Genomic DNA, 26,041 nt, shown 5'->3' with positions numbered 1-26,041 from the left:
GCACTGAGGAGGAAAGTTGGCGCTGTCAGAAGTTTATTATGCCTGAAATCGACAAAAGAAAGGCAAAGAAGTGACGGAGCAGATTTCATATTTGGAGTACTTTCCTGCAGCAGATTGGACATGGAGGATCTTATTTTGTGGACATAATTTCTTGACTGGATTATATTCTCTGGACCTTTACGGAACAAATGAGACCAACTTTGTGTAAATATGTTGATGTTTGACAGAACCAGAGCGCTCAATGGTAAGTGAAGTCCAGATTCACACTTTGTGACTTTTCTGTAAAAATATCTTTCCTGTCAGCACTGTGGTCATTGCAGGTGAAAATGGTTTGCATATCCAGAAAGACAAGCACCGCAAGCACTTTCATTTGATGTGTAGATTGTTTTTGTGGGTGACACAGAAGTATATGTACATTGCCGTAAAGTTGTAAAGTAGGCCCGGGCCGTCGGAATGTTAACAGGTTAATAATTATCGCGATAATATCGTTAATCGTGATTATTTTGGCCACGATAATCGTGAGTCTAAAATTTAATATCGTCCCATCTCTAGTTGTGTATCTTGTAGACTAATTCCCATGGGAGTGTCCAGATTCTAGTAAGTTGTAACTCCACAAGTGTGCCAAAGATTACCCTGCCTTGTGAGGTCAACTGCTATTTATTTTACAGGAATATAAATGTTAGGTCTGAAAATTATACTTATTAGCAGTAGATGATTTCACGATCAATGAAATCAAAAGATTGATGGATTGCGATCTAAACTTTGGTCAATCTTAATGATAAGGCAAGCACATTTTAATGGACAGGTCTACAGCCAATCGTGCAATCAAAGCACGTGGTGCTAAAGAAAGCTCAGTGCTTTGAGTCTTTGAGTCAGGGCCACAGTTTCCTTGTTTCCTCATGTGTCCTCCCTTTCACAAGTTTTGACTTAAATCTGCATAATTTGACTTAAATCCAGTCTCCTTCCCTCCTCCCTCTGTATGTGTGATGCCGTCTCTCCTCTGGTGCTTCTTATTATAATCCAAGTTATGGAAAATGATCTATTTTCTCACCATTTATGAATGAAAGTTAAAACCTAATTTTGCACACGGGCATTGCACATATTTCTGCTGGTAACACAACAGAAAAACTGTATTGATTCTGATCTTGCTCTCTACACCTGGAGTCCACCTGTTTTCAATAAGATGAAAGAAGATTGAATTGAAAATTGACATCAATCAATATTTTTTTCCCGTATTGCCCAGCCCCATCTCATTTTTTTTGGGAAATTGTATGTTTAAAGATTAAACTTTTTGTTGCTCAAGAGTCCTAATTTAGTTTTATTTTACACCAGTATACAGACTGACACCAAGTGTCTTAACGCATTGATAAGAGCGGGAATTGAACCACCACCTTCATGTCAGTGGTGCACGTTCTAGTACCTACTGAACTGCCAGCTATTTAGTAAGAAAACCACAGGAACCCAGGCTGGCTTTTTGAAAACAATAAAGCAATGTACACTCACCACTACTATGTGTTATGTGTCCTCTGGTATATCTCCACAATGCACGCCTATTTGTGGCGTGCATTGCCTATTCCATTGCCTATTCCTGAAGCCTTTCCCTGTGCCCATAATGTGTGTTGAAATGCCCGGGCCACAAAACAAGAGCAGATCCGGACCACTCAATGAGCAAGTGCTAATTACTGCAACATTGTTCATCAAAAGGGCAGATACCTTATTTTAAGTTTTGAAGCTGCTGCCATTTACAATGCCTTCCCTTCAGGAAACATTCTAATTAAATTTATAGCTAACTTTTTTTTTCTAAAAGACAGTTCAGTTGTTTGGTATATTTAGGCTTTGGGTTGAACTATTTGGGGAAAATAGCATTTTTAACTATTCAAAGTTCACATTTTAAAAACAACCAGGAGCAAGGACTGTATACTAAGACCAGACATTTTGCATCTCCCGGAATGTGCCACAGAATAGCATTATACTTACTGCAGCTATGCAATTAGTATCCGTTTTTATTATTATAAAATACCTGGGAAAATATGCTTGGTTCCATGGAAAATGATTGTAATTGACTGAAATGTTTCTTAATGCATCTTGCAGTCTTTGCAATTTGCTAGTTGGACTATTCAAATTCAGATTTGTTTCGATTGCGATTCGTTAACCTTTTTGTGAAATACGTAGAATTTCTACCTAGACAAGTTGTACAAGCTGCTAATGAAGTCACTATGCCCGAGCTTGTGTGTGCCGAGCCTGTAACATATGAGGAAATGCAGGTATGTGTGGAATCTCCTGGAGTGTGCGTTTCCCTCCACATGCACAGCGCTTCCCCTGTCTGCTGTACACTTGAACTCACCCCAAGCCCCCACACAGACACACAGCACTGAGGCAGCACTTCTGTGGATATATACTCTACTCTCTCCAGACAGACCGCTGAGAAGTGTCTGTTAAATACCAATCATTCTTCCCAAGCGCCACAGTTTTAATTAAGTGTGATCACGTGGGAGTGGACTGTAAAGTAGTTATACAAGTTCAGGTCATTACTGTGAAATAAGATTTAAGAATTGGCTTTAAAGGGCTGTGGTTTGACCTCTTGAGTTCATGTACCTACCAAATAAACAAAATAAAACATTTTGCTATTTTTGTCACTGCAAGATACTAAGAAATGAAATGCATAGAATTAATAATAATTAATTATAATAATAATAATTAATAATATTACATATCTGTAAACAAGCACAGCACAAATGCATGTATAAACCATTCACCAGGTCAACAAATCCACAGACTGACAGCAAAATTCCACCGTAGAATTCTGACCTGTCCTCCACTGTTGAAACTGTTGATACTTTGCAGTGAAAATATGCTGCATGTATGTCTATGGTGAAATGTTCAGCAGTTACCGTGGTGGCACAGTGCACGCATTAGGAAACAATGCTAAGCATATTTTAAGATATGAAAAAAAAGGATACAAATGTGACTTAAGCAACGCATTTTCAGGAGCCTGTGATCAATACAAATGTTCATGGTCTTGTTTAGGTGCCCTGAGACTGATTAACCTGCTCAGGTAATGTTGATGACATTAGCTGCAAAGTATCAATGCAGAATATACCCCTGTTAATCATATTGCTTTTTTTTTTACCAACACAACATAAATGCATAAAGTTCCAATACTTATCTTTTATGCATTTCCCCCCCATTGTCCATTTGCCTATTTGCCAGAGGTTATGATATTGGCATTAGCAGATCCAGATTCAGCTGAGGTCAAAGACAAGTGCACATGAGATGAGTTGAAAGGTGCATTAGCTACTCCACACGCTCCATTAGGGCCTGCAGGCTTAGGGTTCATGTTGTGGTGGTTCCTGGAGTACATCCTTCTGGAGTCAGGTGGGAAGGCTGTTATTAGGCTGTCTCTGTGAATTATTTGTGGGCTTTGCGCGGCCATGTGAAGTGCTGTATCCTTTATGTCCTGAAACCTTATGTCGGAGATAAATCATTGTCTGAGATGTTTAACTCTCCAGGCTAATATTTATCTAGACTTTAAAGAAGTGATGTGAAATTGAACACAACATCATAGATTAATAGGTTTTCACAAAGGATTACCAAAACCGGATTAAGCTATTCAATGCTACATTTGTCCTGCACTTCTATCTTGCATTACAAAACCAGGTTCATTTGTAGCACAACCAAAACATATATATTATCCTTCTAAGTGTAAAGACACTTTCTAACTTCATCCTATATGATATGCCATAGCAGCCTATAATGAGCTTTTATAGTGGCAATTATTTTTTTATTTTATGCTGTTATTGGAAAAAATAAAGTAATAAAACAAAAAAAATTTCAGTCAGGCATTATTTAAAGGTGCACTTTGTAACTTTTTGTCACCATAGCGATGTTATTGCTTTGCCAGGAATATTCCACAGTATGGCGTTAAATCTGTACATTTTGCATTTATTCAATTAAACATGTTGCTGAACTATAACTTGAAAAACATGCATTTTACACCAGTGGAGTCACTTCTCCTCAGATCTGACCTGTAACTTGTCCCGGTGGGATCATCCGTTTGTCTCCACAAAGATAGATCATTAATTTAATCCTATATTGTGGTATTGTTGTGGCAAAACAATATGATCTTCATGGAGAAAAGCCAAAAAAGTTACATAGTGCGCCTTTAACATGTTTGGTCAGCGAGGAGATGAATGTATTTTCTCCTATAGTCAGTTCTGCGTCATAGGTGGGTTGTGGTCCTCTATTCATGCTTTTGTCTCCACGGTGATGTCTCCCAGGGCAAGTGGTTCTTCTTATATGTGGAGGGGACTTCGTTGTCAAGGAGCATCTATGGTTTCCCTCACCACAACCACTCTGTCTCTAATATGTGTGGAGAAATGGGCCCTGGACACCATCTAGCTCACATGCACTCAACACAGCAGCCTTGGCCTTTGCCCAAACTAAAGCGGTCATGAGGCAGAGCGGGCATGAGGGCCTTCTCAAAGACATACTCTGTCCTTGGGCTTTGGAAATGCTACAGCAGCGAAGCTAAGATACTTAATAGCCACACAGAAAGTGGAGCAGTTGTTTTTCCACAGGGACAGCACTACAGAGATGACTTTGTCTTGACCTTGTGTTAGTTTAACATATGGCATATTGAGACAGCAAATTACTTGAAATGGGACTAAACACCTAAACCTTGCCCAGAACCACATTTCAAGTAGAGCTGCTTAACTGGGCTGTACCTGGAGGTCTAAAGGGGAGAGTGAGGGGAGAGGTGGGACGGTTCTGGGGGTATATAGAACAGTGTGATTAGTCTAACAGATATCCACACTTCAAACTCTGCCCCTGCAGCCAGATGTTTTGTAATGGGAACTTGCTTTAATCAAGGCAGTCTTGCATGATGTCACATAGTACTTAAATTGCAATGGCCTCTGGAGCCAGCACACACTGTTTTTAATACAAAGCTCAAAATTTTACTTGTTTATACTAGCATTAAAAAAAACACCAGGAACAGTAGACAGTGCTATTAAAACAATGTACACAGTTAATAGCAAGAAGTTGATTGTGTGTTTAGTTCCACTTGAACTATTTGAACTCTTCTTTTTGCCATTGTTGCCTCCATAATACAATGTCTATATGAAAGATGACAGGGGTGTACTGCAGAGTGCGAAGCAAGTGAAACTCCAGCTGCACATTCAAATTATCTGAAATTTGAGTCTGGCCAAGGTATATGAACTTTAAAAACATGGACTATCTTCATGGATCATACAAGATGCATAGAGAGAAGCAAGTATTATGTCAATTGCTGTTTTTTACATGAAGTAGTTGTTTTCTTTTTGACAGAATGCTTTATGCTCAAACCAATACTATTCCAGCCTTTCTTTTGAGCACTTTTCAGTGGTGTAGTAGGTCTCAGTTTATGTTCTTATTGTGTAGATAACCCTTCGAACAATGTGTTGTGCTGTTGTATGCTTCCGCGTTGGCTTGGAAAAGTCTCTGAGAAATGTAAAGAGGAAATTGAGATAAAGTTTGAAAGCTGAAATTGATAAATGCTCACATGACCTCAGTCTGTATGGCACAGACTGGACGCACAATGATTCAATTGTACAGTCACTGGCTCTACTTTATCTGTGCTAGTGGAATGTATTACCTCGTGTACTCAGATATTTTCATTAGAGTGAAGTGGGGTGGCTGGGCTAGCACTTGTTTGGGGTGTATTTTTTAAGAATTTTTTTAAGAAGCACACTATAGTTTGTTTTGGCACTGGAACATTGGTCTCTTGTGTATTTTCCTCTCTAACTCTTGTTGCAGTGTGTGCAGTACAGAATTGTCTTAAGCCCGTGGTGCCAGAGCAGTGGTTGTTTTGCTGGTCCCCTGCAGGATGGCCTCAGTGTGGGACAAATGGAGCTATGCCAGTGGGGCAGCACATACCGGAACCAGGCCATCCAGGAAAGAGCCAGTGTCCTGCTCCAAACACAAATGCTTTGGTTTGGGCTCATTGTGGGACAGAGAGGCGGGTTCCTGTGTGTGACTGCATCACTGGAGAATTTACAAAACTGCACAGTCTGGATGTGAGCACTGCTCCATTATTCTATTGGCTAAACACTGTCAGCAAAGTGTGCAGGCTGGGTTCCTCACTGTCAAGTTTGCACTATTCCTGTCTTTTAGGGGGGGGGGGTCTGCCATGACAGGGGCCTTCACAAATTGCAATATATATATATTGGTACTACTTATTGACTGTGTGTAGGCTGTTATCAATAACAGCACTTGCTGTAGCCAGGTACATGATAGTGATAAAAGTAGCATAGTAAAGTCAATCAAAAACATTTGTGGCTCTGGCTCCTGGTTTGACTAGGCTTTGCATATTCAAACGGGAGATGGCCTTGTACCATTTACTCTCTATGCACAGGACTCTAGACGTGTGTGCACTTCTAGTGTTGGTTATCAAAGCAGTGGTTAGTAAAGCAGTGATTAGCCCACCATTGTAGCAGGATTTCTCCTGTCTATTTTTATAATGCCAGCAGGAAATGTCTTTACAGCAATAATGAGCCATCTCTCTTTTAGGAGGGCAACATAAATATTGTGAATTTATTTTAAAAGCTTTACAAAGAATGTTCAGTTTTGTCCACTTGATTAAACATTGGATTTGTGTCCCTTACCAACCCTGTAAAGAAAACATGAGTCATTTCTGATATGATAAGCTGTACGTTTTAAATAGAAGTTGACACAAATATAAAAGTTCTATGGCCTAATCTCTGTTGAGCATCTGTCACATACTGCATGCATTTGTAAGGGCCTTCACCTCCCAGTGCCATGTGCACCTGTCTGCTCTCAATCTTACAGCCATCTGCAGCTTAGACACCTCATCTATAGCACCACACATGCAGAAACCTACAGGACTAGGCCTGGTATAGCTCTGAAATGCCTCCCAAGACTGCATGGGCTTTCCTTTGAGCCACAAGGTAAAACTACTGTTGCAATGGTTGTTTATTAACCACGTTTAATCTTTGAACATGAGAACATGAACATTTGACAAGAGCATGAGCTTGTTTCATACAAATATAAACATGTGAATACTAGTAGTCTCTAGTATAATAATATAATATTACTATACTATATTTTTTGTAATTGACTTAAGGATGGAATTTTTACTATAGCTTTGTTAGATGCATTTGCTAGATTGTTAATTGCAGAACTAAATGCCAATAAGTGAAAACTTTAAATTAGAAATTCATGAATTACTTTTAAATTATCATTAGTTCCTTCCCTGTTCCAGCTCCTTCTCTTGCAGTAGCCTGTTTTCTGCCCCCTAATCCGCTTGTCTGATTGAGCAGTTGTTGTAGTTAAAGATTGCTAATACTCGTACTTGGCTTGTTGGGGACTGGGCTGTTTGCAGAGTGAACAGATCAAAGTGTGTGTGTGGCAGGTGGGAGCAGACAGGAGTTGCCCTGTCTGTCAGTTAGGCGTTCTGTGTGGCCTATGCACCTGTCATCACACGCACTAGTACTACCTCTCAGCCCACTACAAACAAATGACTGTGTTTACTGCGCTGCACATTAAATTTAATAGCCACAACAACATAATTACAATGTCTTTTACTTGAACAGTGCTATGTAATGCTAGTGAAGTACCGTTACACTTAAATGTAAATACTTAACCAGTACCTGGGCAAAAGTAAAATTAATTGGATCTAAAAAATGAAATATTTCTTTGATTGCATTTTTCAAAATTCTTTTCTTTTTACTGCAGCTACCATTACAAACCCTCATACTACAATAGGGGTGTACTTTTTAAGATTAGTCCATTGTAATTTCATATCTTGCTTATTGATGACTGTAATGTTCTTGTGTACTTGAATAGGATTTAATGGTCAGTTAAACATGAGTGCAGTCCGCGTCCTCATTCGTTGCATGTCCCTCCCTGAACACTGTGGGAATCCTTTGTCCTGTTGATGCTTAATTAATTATTCGCCACTGGTCCCTTTCTCTCAGAGTGTCTTCTCTTTTGGGAACGCTCTGATCCCAATCCTTCCCAGTTGTTCCTGTCTTTTGTTGTCCATTGCTATTGTGCAGCTCATCCTCCTATTTGGCAACCCGGCTCTGGCTCTGAATCACAAAGGAGAAGTCCTCAGGTCGGGCAGCAGGGAGGAGGGGATTGCCTGGGATTGACAGCTCAGTGTGGGGCTGCCCGCTTGGCCTTTGTCCCTCTGCCAAAGGAAATGGAGGGAACCTAAAGGAAGAGAGCAAAGAAAGTGCTTATTGGTAGCTTTGAAAATTGACTGTTAAAACAGTGACCAGGTGTTAACAAGCTAGTTTTCCACAAACAATCAAAAGTCACAAAAAGTTGCCTAAATGTGTATCTGCTGTTTGATTTTTTTTATTTTTTTATGTTTTGCGTGTGTGTTTGTGTCATCCACCACTGAGTGTTGGTTAGTGTAGTAAGGTACATGCTAATGCTCAAACGAAAAGCCTTTTGTATTAATCCTAATACACATTGTTTCATTTGTACAATTACCAGAACTTACAAAAAAGTTATATTAAAATTGAATTAAAAATATATTATCCATGCTAGTGTGCTAGTTCAAGTTACTCAGTCAGCCGAATCACTTTCATTATTTCTTTATTTCCGGGAAACCAATAGAGTTTGGGCTGGCACCAAGGCATCTTCTCTCCCCTCCCCTCTTATTGAGGCCCTCATCCCTGGAAAGGCCTATCGCAGTGTGTAGTTGGCCTATTGTGAGCGAGGGGATATTTGGAGTAGTGGGGACCCTGGGGTAGATTTGGCACAAGATTAGCCAGCTTTGGAATGTGTGAGGAGAGGAAGCATCTGAGAGAAAAAGCTATATGTCTAAAGTCTGTGTAATCCTTCAGTTGTCAAGGTATGATCCATAGCAAAAGAAAAAAATTCAATTCTGTCAACTGGACAAAAGTTTTAGAGTGAAAATAGATAGTGAAGATTTCGCTGCTCCTACCCAGAGGCTTCTTCAGTTCTGGTTAGATTTCTGGTGGACACTGCCTTATATCTATCTGAAGGAAGGAGCTAACTACACTGAAACTAAGTCATATTTTGCATAATCGTTCAGGTTATGCAAAATGGGTGTCTTCGTTTCAGTGTAGTTGCCTCCTCTCTTCAGAGAGAGAGTGTCTGGTGGACACTGCCTTATAACTGACCAGAACTGAAGAAGCCACTTGGATGACTGTCCAGTTGACAGAATTGAATTTTTCTTTTCCTGTGTGCATAATAAACTTTTTTTTGGGTGGTGTGTGTGACTTAACTTGGCACATTGATTTAAATGCCACAGTGGGCAAGCCAGGACCTGTTTGTGTTGGTGCGGCACTTTTGTTGTTTTTAATCAAGATTCTATTTGTCTGTGAGGAAAAACTTGACAGTAACTTGTAGAATAAACTAGGATCATACATTTATGAACATGCATAAACTGTAGCCTTGGCAGTTTTATACAAGATATTGTTGTTTGAAAAATACATATTACCTCAGTAATTGTAGCCTTTGAGATTTGCTTATTGTTAACATTCAAGTTGTAATTTTGGTAACTCTGGCAACTCAACGTGTTAGTTTCCTGCATGCTAACAGGCCATGTGAGAGACTGACTGGAAGAGCTGTTTCTAATCTTTGATGACATGATTGGAGGGCATCCATAAGCTAACTGGAGTCACTTGACTGCAACACTGCGGTCTCTGTATATCTCTGGCCCACCGCCTCTGAGGGCCCGTCCTTGTAAACTTTAGTTGCATTTTAATTGGTCTCACTAGAATCATGGGGGGGTGCACAAACATTAGCATTCCTGTGTGAATTTACAGTTTTCCCGAGGACATAAACACTCTTTTAAAACATGCGGCGACTGTTACATGCTACACATAGCTCCACTCTCAAATGTAAACTTAGACTTGTACACGTCGTGTGCTGGCTGTTAGACCTACATGCACAGGTTCTGGTTGGCTTATACTAAAGGTTGTCTTTTAAACCCACAGGCATTCACTGACACATTACTGATGTGACATACACTCTATAACAAGGCTTGTAATGACACCTTGTAAAATCAAGGCACTGTATACGCATTTTTTTTCAAACAATCTTTTCTTATAATTGGCTGTTTTCTTTTTCATCAGATGTCGATTTTTAAGCCGGATACCCTTCCTGACGAGTTAGCAATGGAGATGTATGACTGCCTGCCCATGGACAATCAGAATCAGAAGACTTTTATTGCCATTGCCAGTGAGCACAACTCACAAACTAGGAACTTTCTTCAGTGATAAAGTGCAACATAAAATACTGAATAAATACAAATAAGGGCATGCATAAGGTTAAAAAAGATAGATAGATAAAAGATGCTTAAAAATAAAATAGTCTTGGTAGATGTATACAACAACATCAGAACGACAGTGCAAACATGTCTTACTAAGGTGACCGGTATTAAGTGTCCAGTTTAGTACTGATATTCTAAAGCGTCAATTGGTACAGATATTATAAAGTGTTCATGAGACCAACGGCAGAGGGGAAGAAACTGTTCTTATGACGAGAGATTCTGGTTCCAATGAACCGTAGCCAGAGGGAAGTGGCTCAGATAGTCCATGTCCAGGGTGAGAAGTATCAACTGCTATACACACTGCTCACCCCCAAGTCCTGGAGATGTACAGGCCCTGGAGAGGTGGAAGGCTGCGCACAGCAGAGTGCACAATGCACTGCAGTCTCTGTTTGTCCCTGGCAGTAGTCCCAGCGAACCACACAGTGATGGAGGAGGTGAGGATGGGCTCAATGATGGCCGTGTAGAACTGCACCATCATCTGGACCGGCAGCTTGTCTTTCCTCAGCTGCCGCAGGAAGTACATCCTCTGCTGAGCTTTCTTGATGAGGGAGCTGATGGTCGGCTCCCATTTGAGGTCCTGTGTGATGCAGGTGCCCAGGAAGCAGAAAGAGTCCACAGTGAGGATGGGGGAGTCAGTCAAGGCGAGAGGAGGCAGGGAGGCTGTGACTTTCCTGAAGTTCACAATCATCTCCACTGTCTTCTGGGTGTTAAGCTCCAGGTTGTTGTTGCTGCACCAGGACACCACCCGGTCCACATCCCTCCTGTACGCTGACTCATCGCCGTCCAAGATGAACCCGATGAGGGTGGTGTCATCCGCAAACTTAACCACTTTGACAGAGTCGTGGCTGGACAATACAGTATTAGTGATGTAGCCAGGGCAAGGAAATCCATGTTATCAAACTGTCATGTGCATAGTGTTAGTATTATTGGGATTTCAGATCTACACCTGTAAAAACTGAATCTTATGTTCATTGAATGATGCAAAAACTGAGTACTTCATTTTTATGTTATTATTATTATTATTATTATTTTATACATTCAAAATTAATATGTTTACGTCGCTTTTCTGTGTTGTGCTGAGGTAATTTTGGTACTTGCCCCTGGAATTCAAAGTAGTTGAAGCTTGCATAACTCAGAAGTTTTAGTCTAGTGCTAAGTGAATTCTGCTGTTATTGCCAAAGGGGGGGAGGCTGGTCTGACATGGAGCTTTCTACTTGATAGTTCAAATATAATTTTACTATTTGATTTGACGTGATGATTTGTAACAGCACTAAACTCTAGGTATTAAACTATCATGTTAGCTTATGGTTTCCCGTCTGTCAGCAGTGATTCCTTTGCACTATTTTCACAGAAGTGCCTTGAGAGCCCTCTGCTGACACTGCAGGTTGAGTATCTCTCCTCCGCTTGCAGTCCGCCTCACAAGTCCCCATTAGCAGCTTTACTCCTTCCTTAAGCAAACAGCCCTCCCTGCCACTGTGCTTGTTAAAGCTGGTTGTAAGCAAATTCTGCCTCCTGGTTTACATTGGAGTGCTGTCATTCTCACACTAGTATGCTGTTGTAAAGGGGGCAAGGCAACGAGATGTGCACTGGTCACTAATGCAAAGAAAACAACGCGTAGATTATACTGTGGAATTATGTAATTCTTCCAGTTTAAATTTTTAGTATTGTGACAACACTATTTCAATGCTAAGGAATGGTCTCGATACTCAATACCAATTCTGATACCACAATCATAATAAAAAACACTCTTTCTTTAGCCAATAGAATGCAATTTATTTTATATTAACATGTTTAATCGCTCAGTTGTCCAGGTAGGGTTCCCTAATGATTAATGGGCATATGCTAGTCTGTGGTCTTACAGCTCAAGATCATTCTAAAGCTATTCAGTAAAGGTTCATTTCTGTCCTGTGAATGTGAATTTTTAGTATCGATATCCATCTAAATGAGTATCTAGTTTTGATACTAGTTTTAGTATCAGTTAGTATCTGATTTTCAATACTTTTGACAACCCTATTAATTCTACCATGCCAGTATTTCTCTTCAATTCACTTCTGATTTCTATTAATTTGCTTTAGTTGGTTACGCATTTGTCCATGTATTTGCTAAGTGGCTTCACCCAAAAATAGACAATGTGAATCGTTGTTATGCACTTCATTAGGCCTGTCATGATAATTATCATTAACCCATCATTCAATAAATGTGTTTTTGTTCTAAGATGAGTGGTTAAATATAAATAACGTCTATGACTAATTGTTTCATTCTGCTCCTATTTTGTTGCTGCACATGCCTATCAACAATACTGTACATTTAAAAAAATATTTACCGGTATTCTCCTGCTTTACAATTATTGTATCAGTGGCATAGTAGTTTCGATATTATAGTCTATTGTAACAATACATTATGCTTCAAAGTTGAATTTTTTTCAAAGTCAAATTTTTATTGTGCTATAGCTGAGATAACAATTTTTTCCGTTTATACCATAGACAACCATTCAAGGGAATGAAACAATGCTTTAATGTCGCTACCACAAGTTGCTATGGGGTTTGTGTTGCCAAGCACATCTGTCACCTGTTGTGCCAATGCAGTCCCCTCCCCTCCTTGGGGCTGATTCCCGTATGGGCTTGTCCTGGTCATGTGACGCACATGAGCTCCAGTTTCCTGTTTGGGGTACCTGATATCTGTCACCTGTTCATTAGTATTGTTCTATTGGCTTCTTAATACTCCACTCCCTATTCCACACCCTGTCTTCAAACTTGCAAAATGGGAGTTATTTGAAAAAAGTGTAAGTGTGTCACTGTTTTTTGTTTTTATTGGTGGACAATTTTAGCTTGAAGCATTTTTTTATTTAGCCAACTAAGCAGCATCAATATTGTGAGAGTGAAATGGTCATTTTTCTGGCGAGCAATGCAATTTACGATTTTGATTTGCCTTTTTTTTTATAGTAGGGTCATGTTCAAAGTTCACATGTTAAACATGCCCGGAAGAATTGACAAATAGACAAACAATCACATTTTATCTTTGTACAGGGGTTAGCAGGTTTTTAAATGCCGTTTGTGGAGGAAATTATGGTACTTCAAAAATGACTGCCTTCGCGATTTGCTAATTGCAGCCATTAAAATTGTGATTTTGATTAGATTGCAATTCATCTTTCAGCCCTGCCAAGCACATTAATATGCATAATAAATATTTTCAGCACTATGCATTCGACAATTAACTTATTTTGTCTTTGAATCATTTTAAAATGTGCGTACAGATTATTTTTTTCATTGTTCAAATGAAAAACAAACCTAATGTTGGGTATGGAAGTATTGACAAGCTGTAACATGTAATACTTTGGTAAACCCGCCCTGTATACTTCTTTTGTTCTTGCCTCATCCCAACACAAGCCGTTAAGAGCAGGAAGTGTCTGTCGCCGAGGAACAGTAGCATTCTTCTGTGAGGCAGGCTAATGGTGGAGCTGTCTGTCAGACTAATGTTTTGACTGTGGACATTTTGTGCACTCACTTTTCTCCTGCTTATGCCAGACACAAGTTATGTCAATAAAACTCACAGAATTAGTCTGCATTTATGCACAAGAATGTAGCAGGTCTGCATTATTAGGCACATTATAATGGGAGTATTATAGGAGAGTTGGTCTGATCAATGTATATAGTAAAAGTACTTAAAATAAAATCAGGATAAGGCTTGAATCTAAATGAAAGCCTTGGCATGTGAATGTGTGGCCTCCTAGAATGCATCTCTTCTCCTGTTTCCTGCACTGAATGTGGAGTCAGCATCTGTGTAGAGTGGCTCTTTACTCCAGACAGGGGCTCCTCTGTGGACACTGCTCTATGGGCTGATTGAGGGCCTAATGGCTCTATAGTTTCATCTGATTAGTCTTCCATTGCCTCCATATGTGGAAGGCCTGTTCAGTGTGGATCCCTGAAGAATCCCACTACCCTGCTCAATAAAACAAAAAATGAAACCAATGAAAAGCATGTATTCTCTTGTGGTTTAGTATTAAGTAAGAAGAAGTAATCCTATTTTCATTTTCTTCTCACAGCCTTTCTTTAGACTACTGAACCTCCGGAAGCTTGGGCTGAGTGACAATGAGATCCAGAGACTTCCTCCAGAGGTGGCCAACTTTATGCAGCTGGTGGAACTGGACATTTCCCGAAATGGTAAAGTCCCCTTTCTTCTACACCTCTATCTACAAAACTATGTCCATTGATCTCTAGGTAGAATAAATACTGCCAACCAGAGCACATCACATTACAAGCACACATGCTTGGAGTGTAATGTTCTTTTCATGGAGATAGTCAGTGATAGAGTCAGGCTGTAAAATCAGCTCCTGTAGACCACACTGCAGTGCTGTAGAACAGTGTGCAGTGGTACATCTGTCTGCTGCTGCAAGACAGCCCTGAGCCAGATAAATGCCATGCACTCTCCTCCGTGGGGAATTCTCAACCTGCACTTACATGAGGCTATTCTAAAATTAGGCATCCAAGCAGTCGCTGAAGAAAAATAAGATATTCATCTACTGAAAGTTATACGGAAAGTTATTTTATTATAGTTTAAATAATGTTTGTGTTAAAAAGGTTGGGTTGGATTGTTACTGAGCAATTAATCTTCATTACACCTATACAAAACAACATGATGTGCTTAGGTAACTTTGTTTTTTAACACAGCTGTGTATTAATGGTGTAATACAAGATGGTGAATGAGTAAATCCTAAATGCATGCAAATAAATTGTGTGTGTGTGTGTGTGTGTGTGTGTGTGTTTATAATTGCTTTTCTCTTTCCTTTTGTGTCATAGACATTCCTGAGATCCCTGAGAGCATTAAGTTCTGCAGAGCCCTGGAGATCGCAGACTTCAGTGGAAACCCCCTCTCCAGGTAAGTGGACCAGAACATGGGCATCATTGTGTTGCATTTAACAGCAGTTTGTGTTCCTATACATTACTGCAAAACTGAACCCTTTCACAGACACTCAGTGTACCATGTTTAACATGTTAAGTCTATTATGAAAGTAATGTTAGTATTTATTGTGTAATGTAATAAATGTATTATAATATTCTCCACAAATTGCCCCACTCAAGCTATATCATTATATTCTTTGAGTGTCAAAAAAATTGTGTTTATTTTCTGTTTCAGATTACCAGAGGGTTTCACTCAACTCCGTACACTGGCTCATTTAGCGCTGAATGATGTCTCTTTGCAGACATTGCCCCACGATATTGGAAAGTATGTCTACATACTATACATATTTTATATATTTTTCCCCCAGTGACTGACCCCAGTGAATTTTATGCCAAAGACTGAGTGGGTTTACAATAATTGTGAATCCCCAGAGTGCCTGAGCCTCTGGCACCTGCTGCATTGGCACAGATGGAGGAGCCCCTCACCATGCCAGGCCTTGCAGACAAGCAGACAGGCCATCTGACAATCCAACCTGCTCCCTCTGTTCTCTTGCTGCATTAGATCAGCGCTCAACTGTTGACTCCTACCCACTTTTCAGGCACATGCTTCAACCTCTCTGTCTCTTGTTTCTCTAGCCTGGCCAATCTGGTAACGTTTGGAACTCAGGGAGAACCTGCTCAAGTCACTTCCCACGTAAGTGCCCCTTATTTTTTGTCATGTTATTCTCACTTTTAGGTATAGTATAAATCAATTTGTACGCTATAATCTTGTTTGTATGCTGTTTTAAATATATATATGTGTGTTTTAAGGTCACTTTCCTTCCTGGTGAAACTGGAACAGCTGGATCTTGGCAGTAATCAGCTGGAAGTATTGGTAAATTAAGCCCTTGCACTTTTACTCTACTCTACTGAAACATATTTTGTCAGTTAGTCCTGTGTACCTTTTAAGGTGCAAATTGGTCTCATGCCCAAACTATACTTGTGCAAGTGTTTAGGCAGTGTGTACTGTACTGTAGACCTGTGCTGTTTTTTGTCAGGGCGACGCCTACACTTCTCAATGGAAGAGACCAAACAATGCCTCCTGACCTGACAAGGGCGGAGGCTAAACAAACAGCTGACGACATGAGGAAACCTTTCCTCTGTGTCACGAGATGTTTCTATAAGCTATGCGTGTTATTTTAAGATCTTATTCAAACATTACAGTAAAGAAAGTACACCATATTATACATGCACTTTTCTTATTAAAATTGTGCTTCTGAAATTGTAATTGTAGTGTATCATCAAACAAAAGCCTTAAATTCATTGTTATTGATTTTTCTGTTTAGCCCGACACGCTTGGTGCTTTGCCTAATCTGAGAGAGCTGTGGCTAGACCGAAACCAGCTGTCTGCATTACCACCAGTGAGTGCAGTCTTGCTTTATTCTTTTCATTTGTGTCATTGTTTTAATGCACTCTTTAATTGTACATGTGTGGCCTGTGCTGTGTAGGAACTTGGTAACCTGAGGAGACTTGTGTGTTTGGACATGTCGGAGAACCATGTGGAGGAGCTGCCCTCAGAGCTCAGCGGCCTTATTGCTCTCACTGACCTGCTGCTCACACAGAACCTGCTGGAGGTGGTGCCGGACAGCATAGGTGATGCACAACACTAGGGTTCAAACATCTTATTTTAGTCATGCATACTCAGGAGAAGTTAACACAGTTAGACAGCACCCAGGTTTAAGCAGAAGCATGGCAGGTTTAAAAACAAAGACAACAATGCCCTCTTGTGGCAAGTCAAAGTCACCAACAATGATGCAGTTGTTTGATGGCATCTGGTTTGCATGGGGCCAGTTTTTATGGTATTATAATGTATTATAATGTATAATACAAATTATTGTTTCTAAACAGAAAATATGGGTAAAATTGCAAATAGAATTGCAGTGCTTGAAAATTATCGAAATGTCCTCTTTTTGGAGGACAGGGTTCAAGCTGATTAGACAGTGAGACAGAAAGGCTGGCTCTAGGACTGCAATCAAATCACTATTTGCATGGTTTAGTGGTGTTTCTGAGTCTCCATGGGGCTTATATATGCTTTTGTTTAGAGGCCCATTTCACTTGCAAGATATGTTAAAGTATTCTCTGTGAACTGATTCTTGATTATGAAATCAAAATTGTCAAACCAAATGCAACTATAATACTTAATTCAACATTCATTTGCTGCTTTATTTCCCAGGCTCTATGAAGCAACTGTCAATTTTAAAAGTGGACCAGAACAGACTGACCCATCTAACTGACTGTATAGGGGAGTGTGAAAACCTAACAGAGCTTGTCCTGACAGAAAACCTCTTACAAGTAGGTTTAAAATAATGTTTATTTGAGCATTTGCTGTTGATAGCGAAAAGATATGATGTACTAACTTTATGTACTTTGCTCTCTAAAAGTCACTTCCTCGCTCACTGGGCAAACTAAAGAAGCTGACCAACCTGAATGTAGACCGCAACAGACTAAGTGGTATTCCCAAAGAACTAGGGGGCTGTGCCAGCCTTAATGTCCTCTCACTCAGAGATAACCGCCTGGCCAAACTGCCTGCTGAGCTTGCAGATGCCACTGAGCTGCATGTCCTGGATGTGGCTGGGAACAGGTACACATATAACAATAACAAACCAGCAGCCTATAAAGTTTACTCATTTCAGTTTAAATAACAGATTTGTGTGCCATTATTCTGATTAACTGAAGCGTCATCCTTTTTGTGACCAGATTACAAAACTTGCCTTTTGCTCTAACAAACCTCAACCTCAAGGCCATGTGGCTGGCAGAGAATCAGTCACAGCCGATGCTCAAGTTCCAGACGGAGGACGATGAGAAAACCGGAGAAAAGGTGCTGACGTGCTACTTGTTGCCACAGCAGCCCTCTCCAAGCCTAGGTAGGAGCAGTTGGTTCCTTCTCATGGTATCTGATTTAATCTGATTTCCTGATTTAACCTGATTACCCATTTACACTTTACCGTGTATTAAACAGAGAACCTACTGCAGAATAGTGTGGATGACAGCTGGACAGACAGTAACCTCAACAGAGTGTCAGTCATCCAGTTCCAGGAGGAGACCAAGGCAGAGGCGGAGGACGATGATGATGCGGAGCGAAGAGTAAGGATGTTAAGATTTACTATATACAGTTTCCTGCATTGTCAAGTTGAATTTCATTACTTAATTTGATTACAAGTTTCTAACCAGATAATTGAAATTAATCAGATTTTTTGTTTTTTTGTTTTGTTTAAGGGTCTTCAGCGCAGAGCCACACCGCATCCCAGCGAGCTGAAGGTTATGAAGAAAGTCATTGAAGAAAGGAGACATGAAGCTTACACATCAAAACCTGATGGAGAAGATGACGACACAGACTCACATGTATGAAAACCTTTCAAATATTTCAGAATTTAATGTCTAGTAACACTTTATAATAACTAGATGCTTGATGATGATAATAAAAATAATAATTAATGAACAAAGACTTGGTTAAATCATAATCAAATTGTATGTCAATAATTATTCAGGTATTATTACTACCCTAACCCTTAAAACTAACCCCTAATAAAGGTGTTACCAAGCATGTATCATTCTTAATAAGCAATTTGTTTATTGTGAAATGAATTAATTATTGTTCATGCTTTATTAAGTCTAATTAAGATGTAGTTATTACAAAGTGGTACTGTATCCGTATAAATGCTTGGTAGAAAAGGATTCAGAGAAAGACATATGGATGCAAAATATATTGATTCCAGGAAAAGCGTCTGAGCGACATATCCAACCAGAGCCATGAGTCGCAAGTGTCCAACAGCAATGTGTCAGCCGCCTCACACGAAGACAGGTCTGATGTCCCCACAGCACCGCACAGAGACATGGTGGACGGACACACACGCCACCACCACGAGGAGGAACTGGACGAGATGGAAGTGGAGTATGTCGAGGTAATGTCCAACTGGAGTCATACATTCAAACTGAGGCAATTTATGAAAAAGTATTGTCCGAGTACTTGTTCTTCTTTTATTGCATTCAGTAATGTAATTTAGGGCTCCTCCATTGTTATAAAAAATGTTTGAGTCATATTTGAAATCATTATTTTTTGAATAATTTATGCGCAGTCCAAAGTTAACTGTTAGAAAGAGCAGACTTATGAGCAATTATTTGTATTTTTTTGTAGTTTTATTAAACTGTGATGATGAGCAATAATTATAATCACAATAAAATGTTGATTAATTGCAAAGCCCTTCTGTGATTAAAAAAATATTTCAAGTCAGGCTAACCAGGTCAAGTTGTTTAAGTAGGTTGGTTAAGTAGTTCGCTATTTGAATTTGTATGGGATTCTGCATTATTGTGATATTGGACCAAAATACTAACTTTTAATTGTAGTAAATTATTTTCAGATGTTGACCTTGGATCGAGCTTTTACCCTCAAATGAATATCTACATTTTGTCCTAAAATTAAAAAAAATGGGATCTCTTCTAAAGCTACAAACCTTTTTTTTTTTTAGCCAACAGTGCACTTTGCAGAAGAACCCATCATACGTGGTGGTGAGGAGGACGAGGATGAGGAAGGGGAAGTGGGCAGTGACGAGGAAGAAGAGCGGCCCCCTTTTCCCGCTGAAAAACAGCGTCTTATCAGAAAAGACACGCCACACTACAAAAAGCATTTCAAAATCAACAAGCTGCCCAAACCAGAAACTGTGGCTGCTCTGCTTCAGGGCTTTAGTCCCGATGGGGTCAACTCTGCTAATCAGACAGTGGACAATGACCAGGAGGAGGAAGAAGAAGAGGAGGAAGAGGAGGAAGAGCAGTGTTTCAGCACCCCCCAAAATAATCAAATAATAGACGAGGAAGACGGTAGAAACCAGGTCAACTCCAGTCAAGTGAAGGTAAAGGGGCCATCCAGCTTTTTGGCAGGATACATGTCAGGAATACCAACATAGGATTCTATTTGCTCATATTTCTCAACTAAACACAAAATACACACTAAATACACACATCTATTTTTTCTATACAATGATACAGTATATACAATTACTTCTGATACTACCACACAAAGAACCCATTATACTCTAATCAGGGAATCCCACGAAAATTAAAGACTTAAAAATGCCATGGATGTAAATTTATTATATCAAAAACCCTGGGAGTCGCCTTGTTTAATAGTTAAGCTACAAAGCAAACTTAATCTGATCCATACATATGCTTAAAATTTCACCACATACATGCTTTTGCTTCAATAACATTTATCACGGATGAGTGGTGTAATTCTTAATGCTAATTGATTGTACATTGATAATAGCTTACTTGTGACACAATGAAGTTTGATGATTTCAAACTGATTGGACTTAAATCTTACCAAATCATTTGAGTGTGCGAGCGCTTGTGGATGTGTGTGTGTTTAAAAATCACCTCAGACCAGATCAGATATTGGCAGAGCTGGAAAGCAAGACCCAACTTGCATGGAGTCAGCTGTAATTTGGAACAATGATTATGAACGAATTATGTATCACATAGTTTTTGTTGGGGATAGTACCCTCTGTGGTGTTGGGTCTGCTGGGACTTGGGAGCTTTGTCTTCTTTATGTACTTTCTCTTGCACTCAACGCAGCTCCTAGTGTCACGTTTCCATCTCTGCCTCTATGTGCTGCTGGTGGCTGGGGAATGTTTGTGAATCACCTCTGCTTTAAAGTGAACAGGCCAACTTATCTTCACTTTTAAGCCGACAGTGCTTATGACAGGTGAATGTTATTACCAATGAGAGGATGGGCTGTGAATGAGCGAGCTCATAATGTGGCCTGACTAATCCGCATGCTTCTCGCTGGTTCCTGTCCTAACAGGGGGTGTCATTTGATCAAGTCAATAATCTGCTGATTGAACCTGCTCGAATTGAGGAGGAAGAGGTCTGTACCTACTCTTTCCACCAGTCTTTTCCCTCACCCACTTGTGCTCTACCAGGGCGAAAACATGCCCACAAAATCATCATTGAATCAAACAGATTTAGTGGGGATGGAACCTAACATATTTAAGTGCATAAAAATACATCAGACCTGATGAGGTTATTAATATCTGTTTTTATTTTGTATTTTTAGTAGATTAAAAATGCAAAATACCTATCATGTGATAACAGGATAATGCAAATATTATTAACAACATTATCAATCGCATTTAAAAGACTTAAAGCTGATCTAAATTGGGTCTTCTTAACCTTAAACCAACTTTGTATTGATAGTACATAGAACATTCCAGAAGCACTGCTTATGTTCAAGTGTCTAATTTTACCACTCTGTCACAAGTGCTTATTGCCTCTCCTGCTTTGCTTTTCTCTCTTTAACTTATTTTTACACTAACTCACAAAAACATTTCAAAGCACTAATTTAGCAATTGTTAGGTAAATAAAAACATAAACTTATGTGGAGGTATTTAATGTACTGTTATGTGCATGAGAAATTTTGATCATCCAATTTGGTGTTGTCTGCATGTCCCAGTATTGTTTTATTTTAAGAGGGTATGTGTTTCCTTGATGTTCCTGTTTGGTATTTTCCTTATCCCATACCTTTTCTTGCTGCATGTTTTAGTCCCCAACAAGTTAGTTTACATTCAGCTGTTTGCAATTATGTTACAGAATTATAGTATACAGTATATTACCCAGCGATTGGCTTTGTTGTGACTCTCTACCTTTTCAACTGACAGCACACCTTGACTATCTTGCGGCAAACTGGAGGCTTAGGAATCAGCATTGCTGGGGGAAAAGGGTCTACCCCTTATAAAGGAGATGACGAGGTATGACTTAAAAAGACGATATTAATACAAAAAGAAAGAAGAAAATGTGTGTAATATTTTGTTGTTGATTTAGGGAATCTTTATTTCTCGAGTATCAGAAGAAGGCCCTGCTGCTAGAGCTGGTGTTAAAGTGGGAGACAAACTACTAGAGGTAAATGGACTGATTTAAACATAGACTTTGTGAAACCTATACTTATTGTTCATGTGTTTGCTGTAGGTCAATGGGGTGGACCTCCATGAAGCAGAACACCACACAGCGGTGGAGGCTTTGCGCAGTTCAGGGACTTCAGTTTCTATGACAGTGATCAGGGAGAGGATGGTGGAGCCAGAGAATGCCATCACCACCACACCACTTAGGCCTGAGGACGATTACTTCCCCAGGGAGAGGAGGAGTAGTGGGCTGGGCTTCAATGTGGACAGTGCCCCCAGTGGACCGCGGCAGCGCCTGACCACCTGTCTCATCCGCAATGACAAGGGCTTGGGCTTCAGCATCGCAGGGGGCAAAGGCTCCACACCATACAGACAAGGAGACACAGTGAGATGCTAACACGCTAATTGGATATTTTTACTTAAGTTACTGTTATGTGCTAAGTTTTGTGTGTACAAGAACCAACAATAGGACAAAATTGACTATTTGTAGCTTTAAAGTTGTTAGCTACCTGCAGTGTCACAGGTCAGATGCATTCTAGTTGCAGTGTTTACACTGGTCGTCGAGGAGACAGAGATATGAATAGCCGGCCCTGACACATGATATGTGCGCTGTAGTTGGTCTGGCTGAGCTGTATATTTGGGTCATTGCTCAGGTCTGTGCAGTGCTGCTGTAAAATGACAGTAACAAGGAAGAGAAGAGAGGACACATAAGCATGTGATTTAAACGGGTCTCACTGTAAGTCTAGTTTTTCTTTCCAAAAGAGACTTGGAAATGGATGCAGTGACATGGTTTGTTGTTCTGAGGAAGGAATTGGTTCTGTAAGCAGTGCTCAAGCATGCACCTACTAACTTTTAATGGAACATGGTTCTGTGTAAGTTATAATTACGTTAAACAGATTGTGTAATTCAGGCAAATATTAATAGTTTTGCAGTAATCAAAAATAACTTGCAGCATTACAACCCATTCTGTTGTTGTTGAACATGTGCATAGAGTCCAAAGCTAAAACAAATCCCTGAAAAATTAGAGAAGAGCTATGTAAATGAAAACATACTCTTGAATAGAGAATATTTTTCTAACCAGGCCTCTTGTTTCAGGGCATCTACATCTCTCGGATCGCAGAAGGCGGAGCAGCGCACAGAGACAGCACTTTGAAAGTTGGCGACAGGGTCCTCTCTGTGAGTACCATGCACTGTGACGTCTGACCTTAATTTGATCTTTTCTGTAAGCAAAGTCTTTGCAATTGGCCTTGATGCTTTTTAATGCGTCACATGAATGATGATAGTGCCTTTGGGTGACTTCCAGCTTGTTTCCAGTGGTCTTTTCCACATCTAGGCTGCCTCTGTGTTTCTCTCTCACACTCTCCTCTGCATGCTCACTAATGTGTTGAGTATGTCTTCTGCCTGCTCGGTGGTGGGTGTGGTGTGGGGCCTGTCACTCTGCTGTGGTCAGTGATCATTCAGTAGGTGAAATGGCACAGGATGGTAATGGTAAGAGCTGCTACTGTCAAGCCAGTGCTGACCTCTGCTCACTCCTGAACTAAACAATTAAGTAATATGCATGCTTTAAAGCTGCTGTTTATTGCAGTTTTGACAGTTACCGATACCATTGCACACAATTTGCCTTTGTTGTCTTAAGAGCACACATTTGGATAAGCTTCCACCTGTTTTTAAGAAAATAAAGGCAAAGTTAAATATGTGTGTGTGTTTGTAAATATGAGTGGAGGATGAGAACTAGCACCATATTGCATAAGCCTCTGTGTCACTTTTCCGAGAAAAGCACTGGCACAGCACAACTGCTTTAATGGTGTAAAACAAACTGTCTTTATGAAAAAGTATAGTAGTAGTGGATCACAATTTAAAATGAACCAGTATCAGGAAATCGTGGCTTTGTTTTGCTCTGCACAGCTGGCTGGCCATGCTATTCCACCTTTTTTAACACCTTTCCTTTTCTGCTTATCACTGCTTATCAATGTTGGGCTTTCTTCTTAATAACATCACTCATTCCTAAAAAAAAAATAAACAATTCAGAGTTTATACATGTTATTCCTCCAATGAGGGCCACTGCTACGTGTTACTATGCCTTGGTGAATCCTCCTCGGTCTGCTGTTTAGATCAATGGTGTAGACATGACAGAGGCCAGACATGACCAGGCAGTAGCGCTCCTTACCGGCACCTCACCCACCATCGCTCTGGTGATAGAGCGAGACCTCAGCCCCCCCTCTCCAGGACAGAACCGGGCCCGAGCCCACTCCCCACCTCCCCCAGAGCCCTCGGACTCTCCAGACCAGGACGAGCAGGGCACACACCTTGGCCGCCTCGAGGATGAGTACCCCATAGAGGTAATAGCACCAGTAACCATTCTGTTTCTGCTTGAAATTGTTCCTGAATGACTTACTATGTCAATAATTATATCTGGCCTTCGATGTCCACCTCCAGAGAAAGTGGTGCATGGTACGAAAGCTTGCTTAGAAAATGTACTGTTGTGTATTTGAATGTAGTCTGATAATTATTAGCAATATCCACTTGACTTCATTATTGGTGTAATCCAAAGCTACTGATTTCCTTGTGTATGTAGTCATGTAATAGAAAAAATGTAGCAACAGGTGCTAAGAGCTCACTGTAGATGTTATATTTTGACCTCTTGTATTCACCCCTGACCACGTTTGGTATCTTGTTTTTTCTAGGAGGTAACTTTGGTTAAGTCAGGTGGTCCCCTCGGTCTAAGCATTGTTGGAGGTAGTGACCACGCCAGCCATCCATTTGGCATCAATGAACCTGGAGTATTCATCTCAAAGGTATAGTTTGGCTAAACATCGACTGTATCCATTTATGTGTCAAATATAAAACCTACCTTGTGTGCTGTCTATACAGGTGATTCCTCATGGCCTGGCTTGTCAAAGTGGCCTTCGTGTTGGGGACAGAATTTTAGAAGTCAACACGATCGACTTGCGTCATGCCACACATCAGGAGGCAGTGCGCGCCCTGCTGGCCAACAAACAGCAGATCCGAATGTTGGTGCGGCGGGATCCCTCTCCACCAGGAATGCAGGTGAGACTGGCTAGGCCAGTGCGTTATGCACTAAGGGTTTCACTCTTGAAAGAGTGGATAATAATTCATTGTTTCTGTACAATCTTTTAGGAGGTGGTCATTCATAAACAGCCTGGAGAAAAGTTGGGCATCAGTATTCGAGGAGGAGCCAAAGGCCATGCTGGCAATCCCTTTGACCCCACAGACGAGGGGATCTTCATCTCCAAGGTGACTGGCAAACATTAACACCATAATAATCTATCTGTACCTTATGCCCTAGTCTGATCCCTGGTGTTATGTTGCTCTGTCCTCAGGTGAGCTCCACTGGTGCGGCTGCTCGGGATGGCCGGCTGGATGTGGGTATGAGGATTCTGGAGGTGAACAACCACAGCCTGCTGGGCATGACCCACACTGAGGCTGTACGCGTGCTCCGCTCAGTGGGAGACTCCCTGGTGATGCTGGTGTGCGATGGCTTTGACCCAGGGAAGGTGGCTGCAGTAGAGGTAAGTCAACAAGAGAGAGGAAGGCAACAATGCATTCATTGATTTGTTTTACTGAAAACTTGTTTTTATCTGACATAGGCTTCTCCTGGGATCATTGCAAACCCATTTGCAGGAGGTATTGTCAGAAAGAACAGTTTGGAGAGCATCTCTTCCATAGACAGAGACCTCAGCCCTGAGGAGATGGACATCATACAGAAGGTATAATACGCTGACTGACAATAACACACATTTATGTACAGTTTAACATGGACCAGAAAGTAGCAACAAAATATACACCTGACCTGAATGGTTTGCTCAGCAGTTTTTCAAAACTGACTGCATGACTACAACTACAGCAATGCAAAAGCTCAGAGGTTTATAGTCACACTGGAATTCACT

The 26,041-nt window shown here is 40.4% G+C and overlaps 1 protein-coding gene across 1 annotated transcript in view; it reads left to right on the top strand.

The window, feature by feature from the left end:
- scrib (scribble planar cell polarity protein) overlaps positions 1 to 26,041 on the top strand; it is a 48,635-nt gene that overhangs the window by 8,408 nt on the left and 14,186 nt on the right. Inside the window, 26 exon segments of the mRNA XM_055229892.1 lie at positions 14,349 to 14,466; positions 15,103 to 15,181; positions 15,440 to 15,529; positions 15,841 to 15,859; positions 15,861 to 15,898; positions 16,015 to 16,078; positions 16,530 to 16,604; positions 16,692 to 16,836; positions 17,417 to 17,535; positions 17,625 to 17,824; positions 17,941 to 18,107; positions 18,203 to 18,327; positions 18,460 to 18,585; positions 18,960 to 19,145; positions 19,710 to 20,090; positions 21,041 to 21,103; positions 21,894 to 21,983; positions 22,057 to 22,134; positions 22,201 to 22,518; positions 23,229 to 23,309; positions 24,245 to 24,472; positions 24,818 to 24,928; positions 25,005 to 25,181; positions 25,272 to 25,388; positions 25,475 to 25,663; positions 25,742 to 25,861. Coding sequence (XP_055085867.1) covers positions 14,349 to 14,466; positions 15,103 to 15,181; positions 15,440 to 15,529; positions 15,841 to 15,859; positions 15,861 to 15,898; positions 16,015 to 16,078; positions 16,530 to 16,604; positions 16,692 to 16,836; positions 17,417 to 17,535; positions 17,625 to 17,824; positions 17,941 to 18,107; positions 18,203 to 18,327; positions 18,460 to 18,585; positions 18,960 to 19,145; positions 19,710 to 20,090; positions 21,041 to 21,103; positions 21,894 to 21,983; positions 22,057 to 22,134; positions 22,201 to 22,518; positions 23,229 to 23,309; positions 24,245 to 24,472; positions 24,818 to 24,928; positions 25,005 to 25,181; positions 25,272 to 25,388; positions 25,475 to 25,663; positions 25,742 to 25,861 — 3,504 coding nt within the window.

The sequence above is a fragment of the Periophthalmus magnuspinnatus genome, chromosome 20, assembly GCF_009829125.3.
Source record: "Periophthalmus magnuspinnatus isolate fPerMag1 chromosome 20, fPerMag1.2.pri, whole genome shotgun sequence".
Classification (NCBI taxonomy): Eukaryota; Metazoa; Chordata; class Actinopteri; order Gobiiformes; family Gobiidae; genus Periophthalmus; species Periophthalmus magnuspinnatus.
The sequence above is the reverse complement of the archived record's forward strand: the minus strand, read 5'-3'. Positions and strand labels throughout refer to the sequence as shown.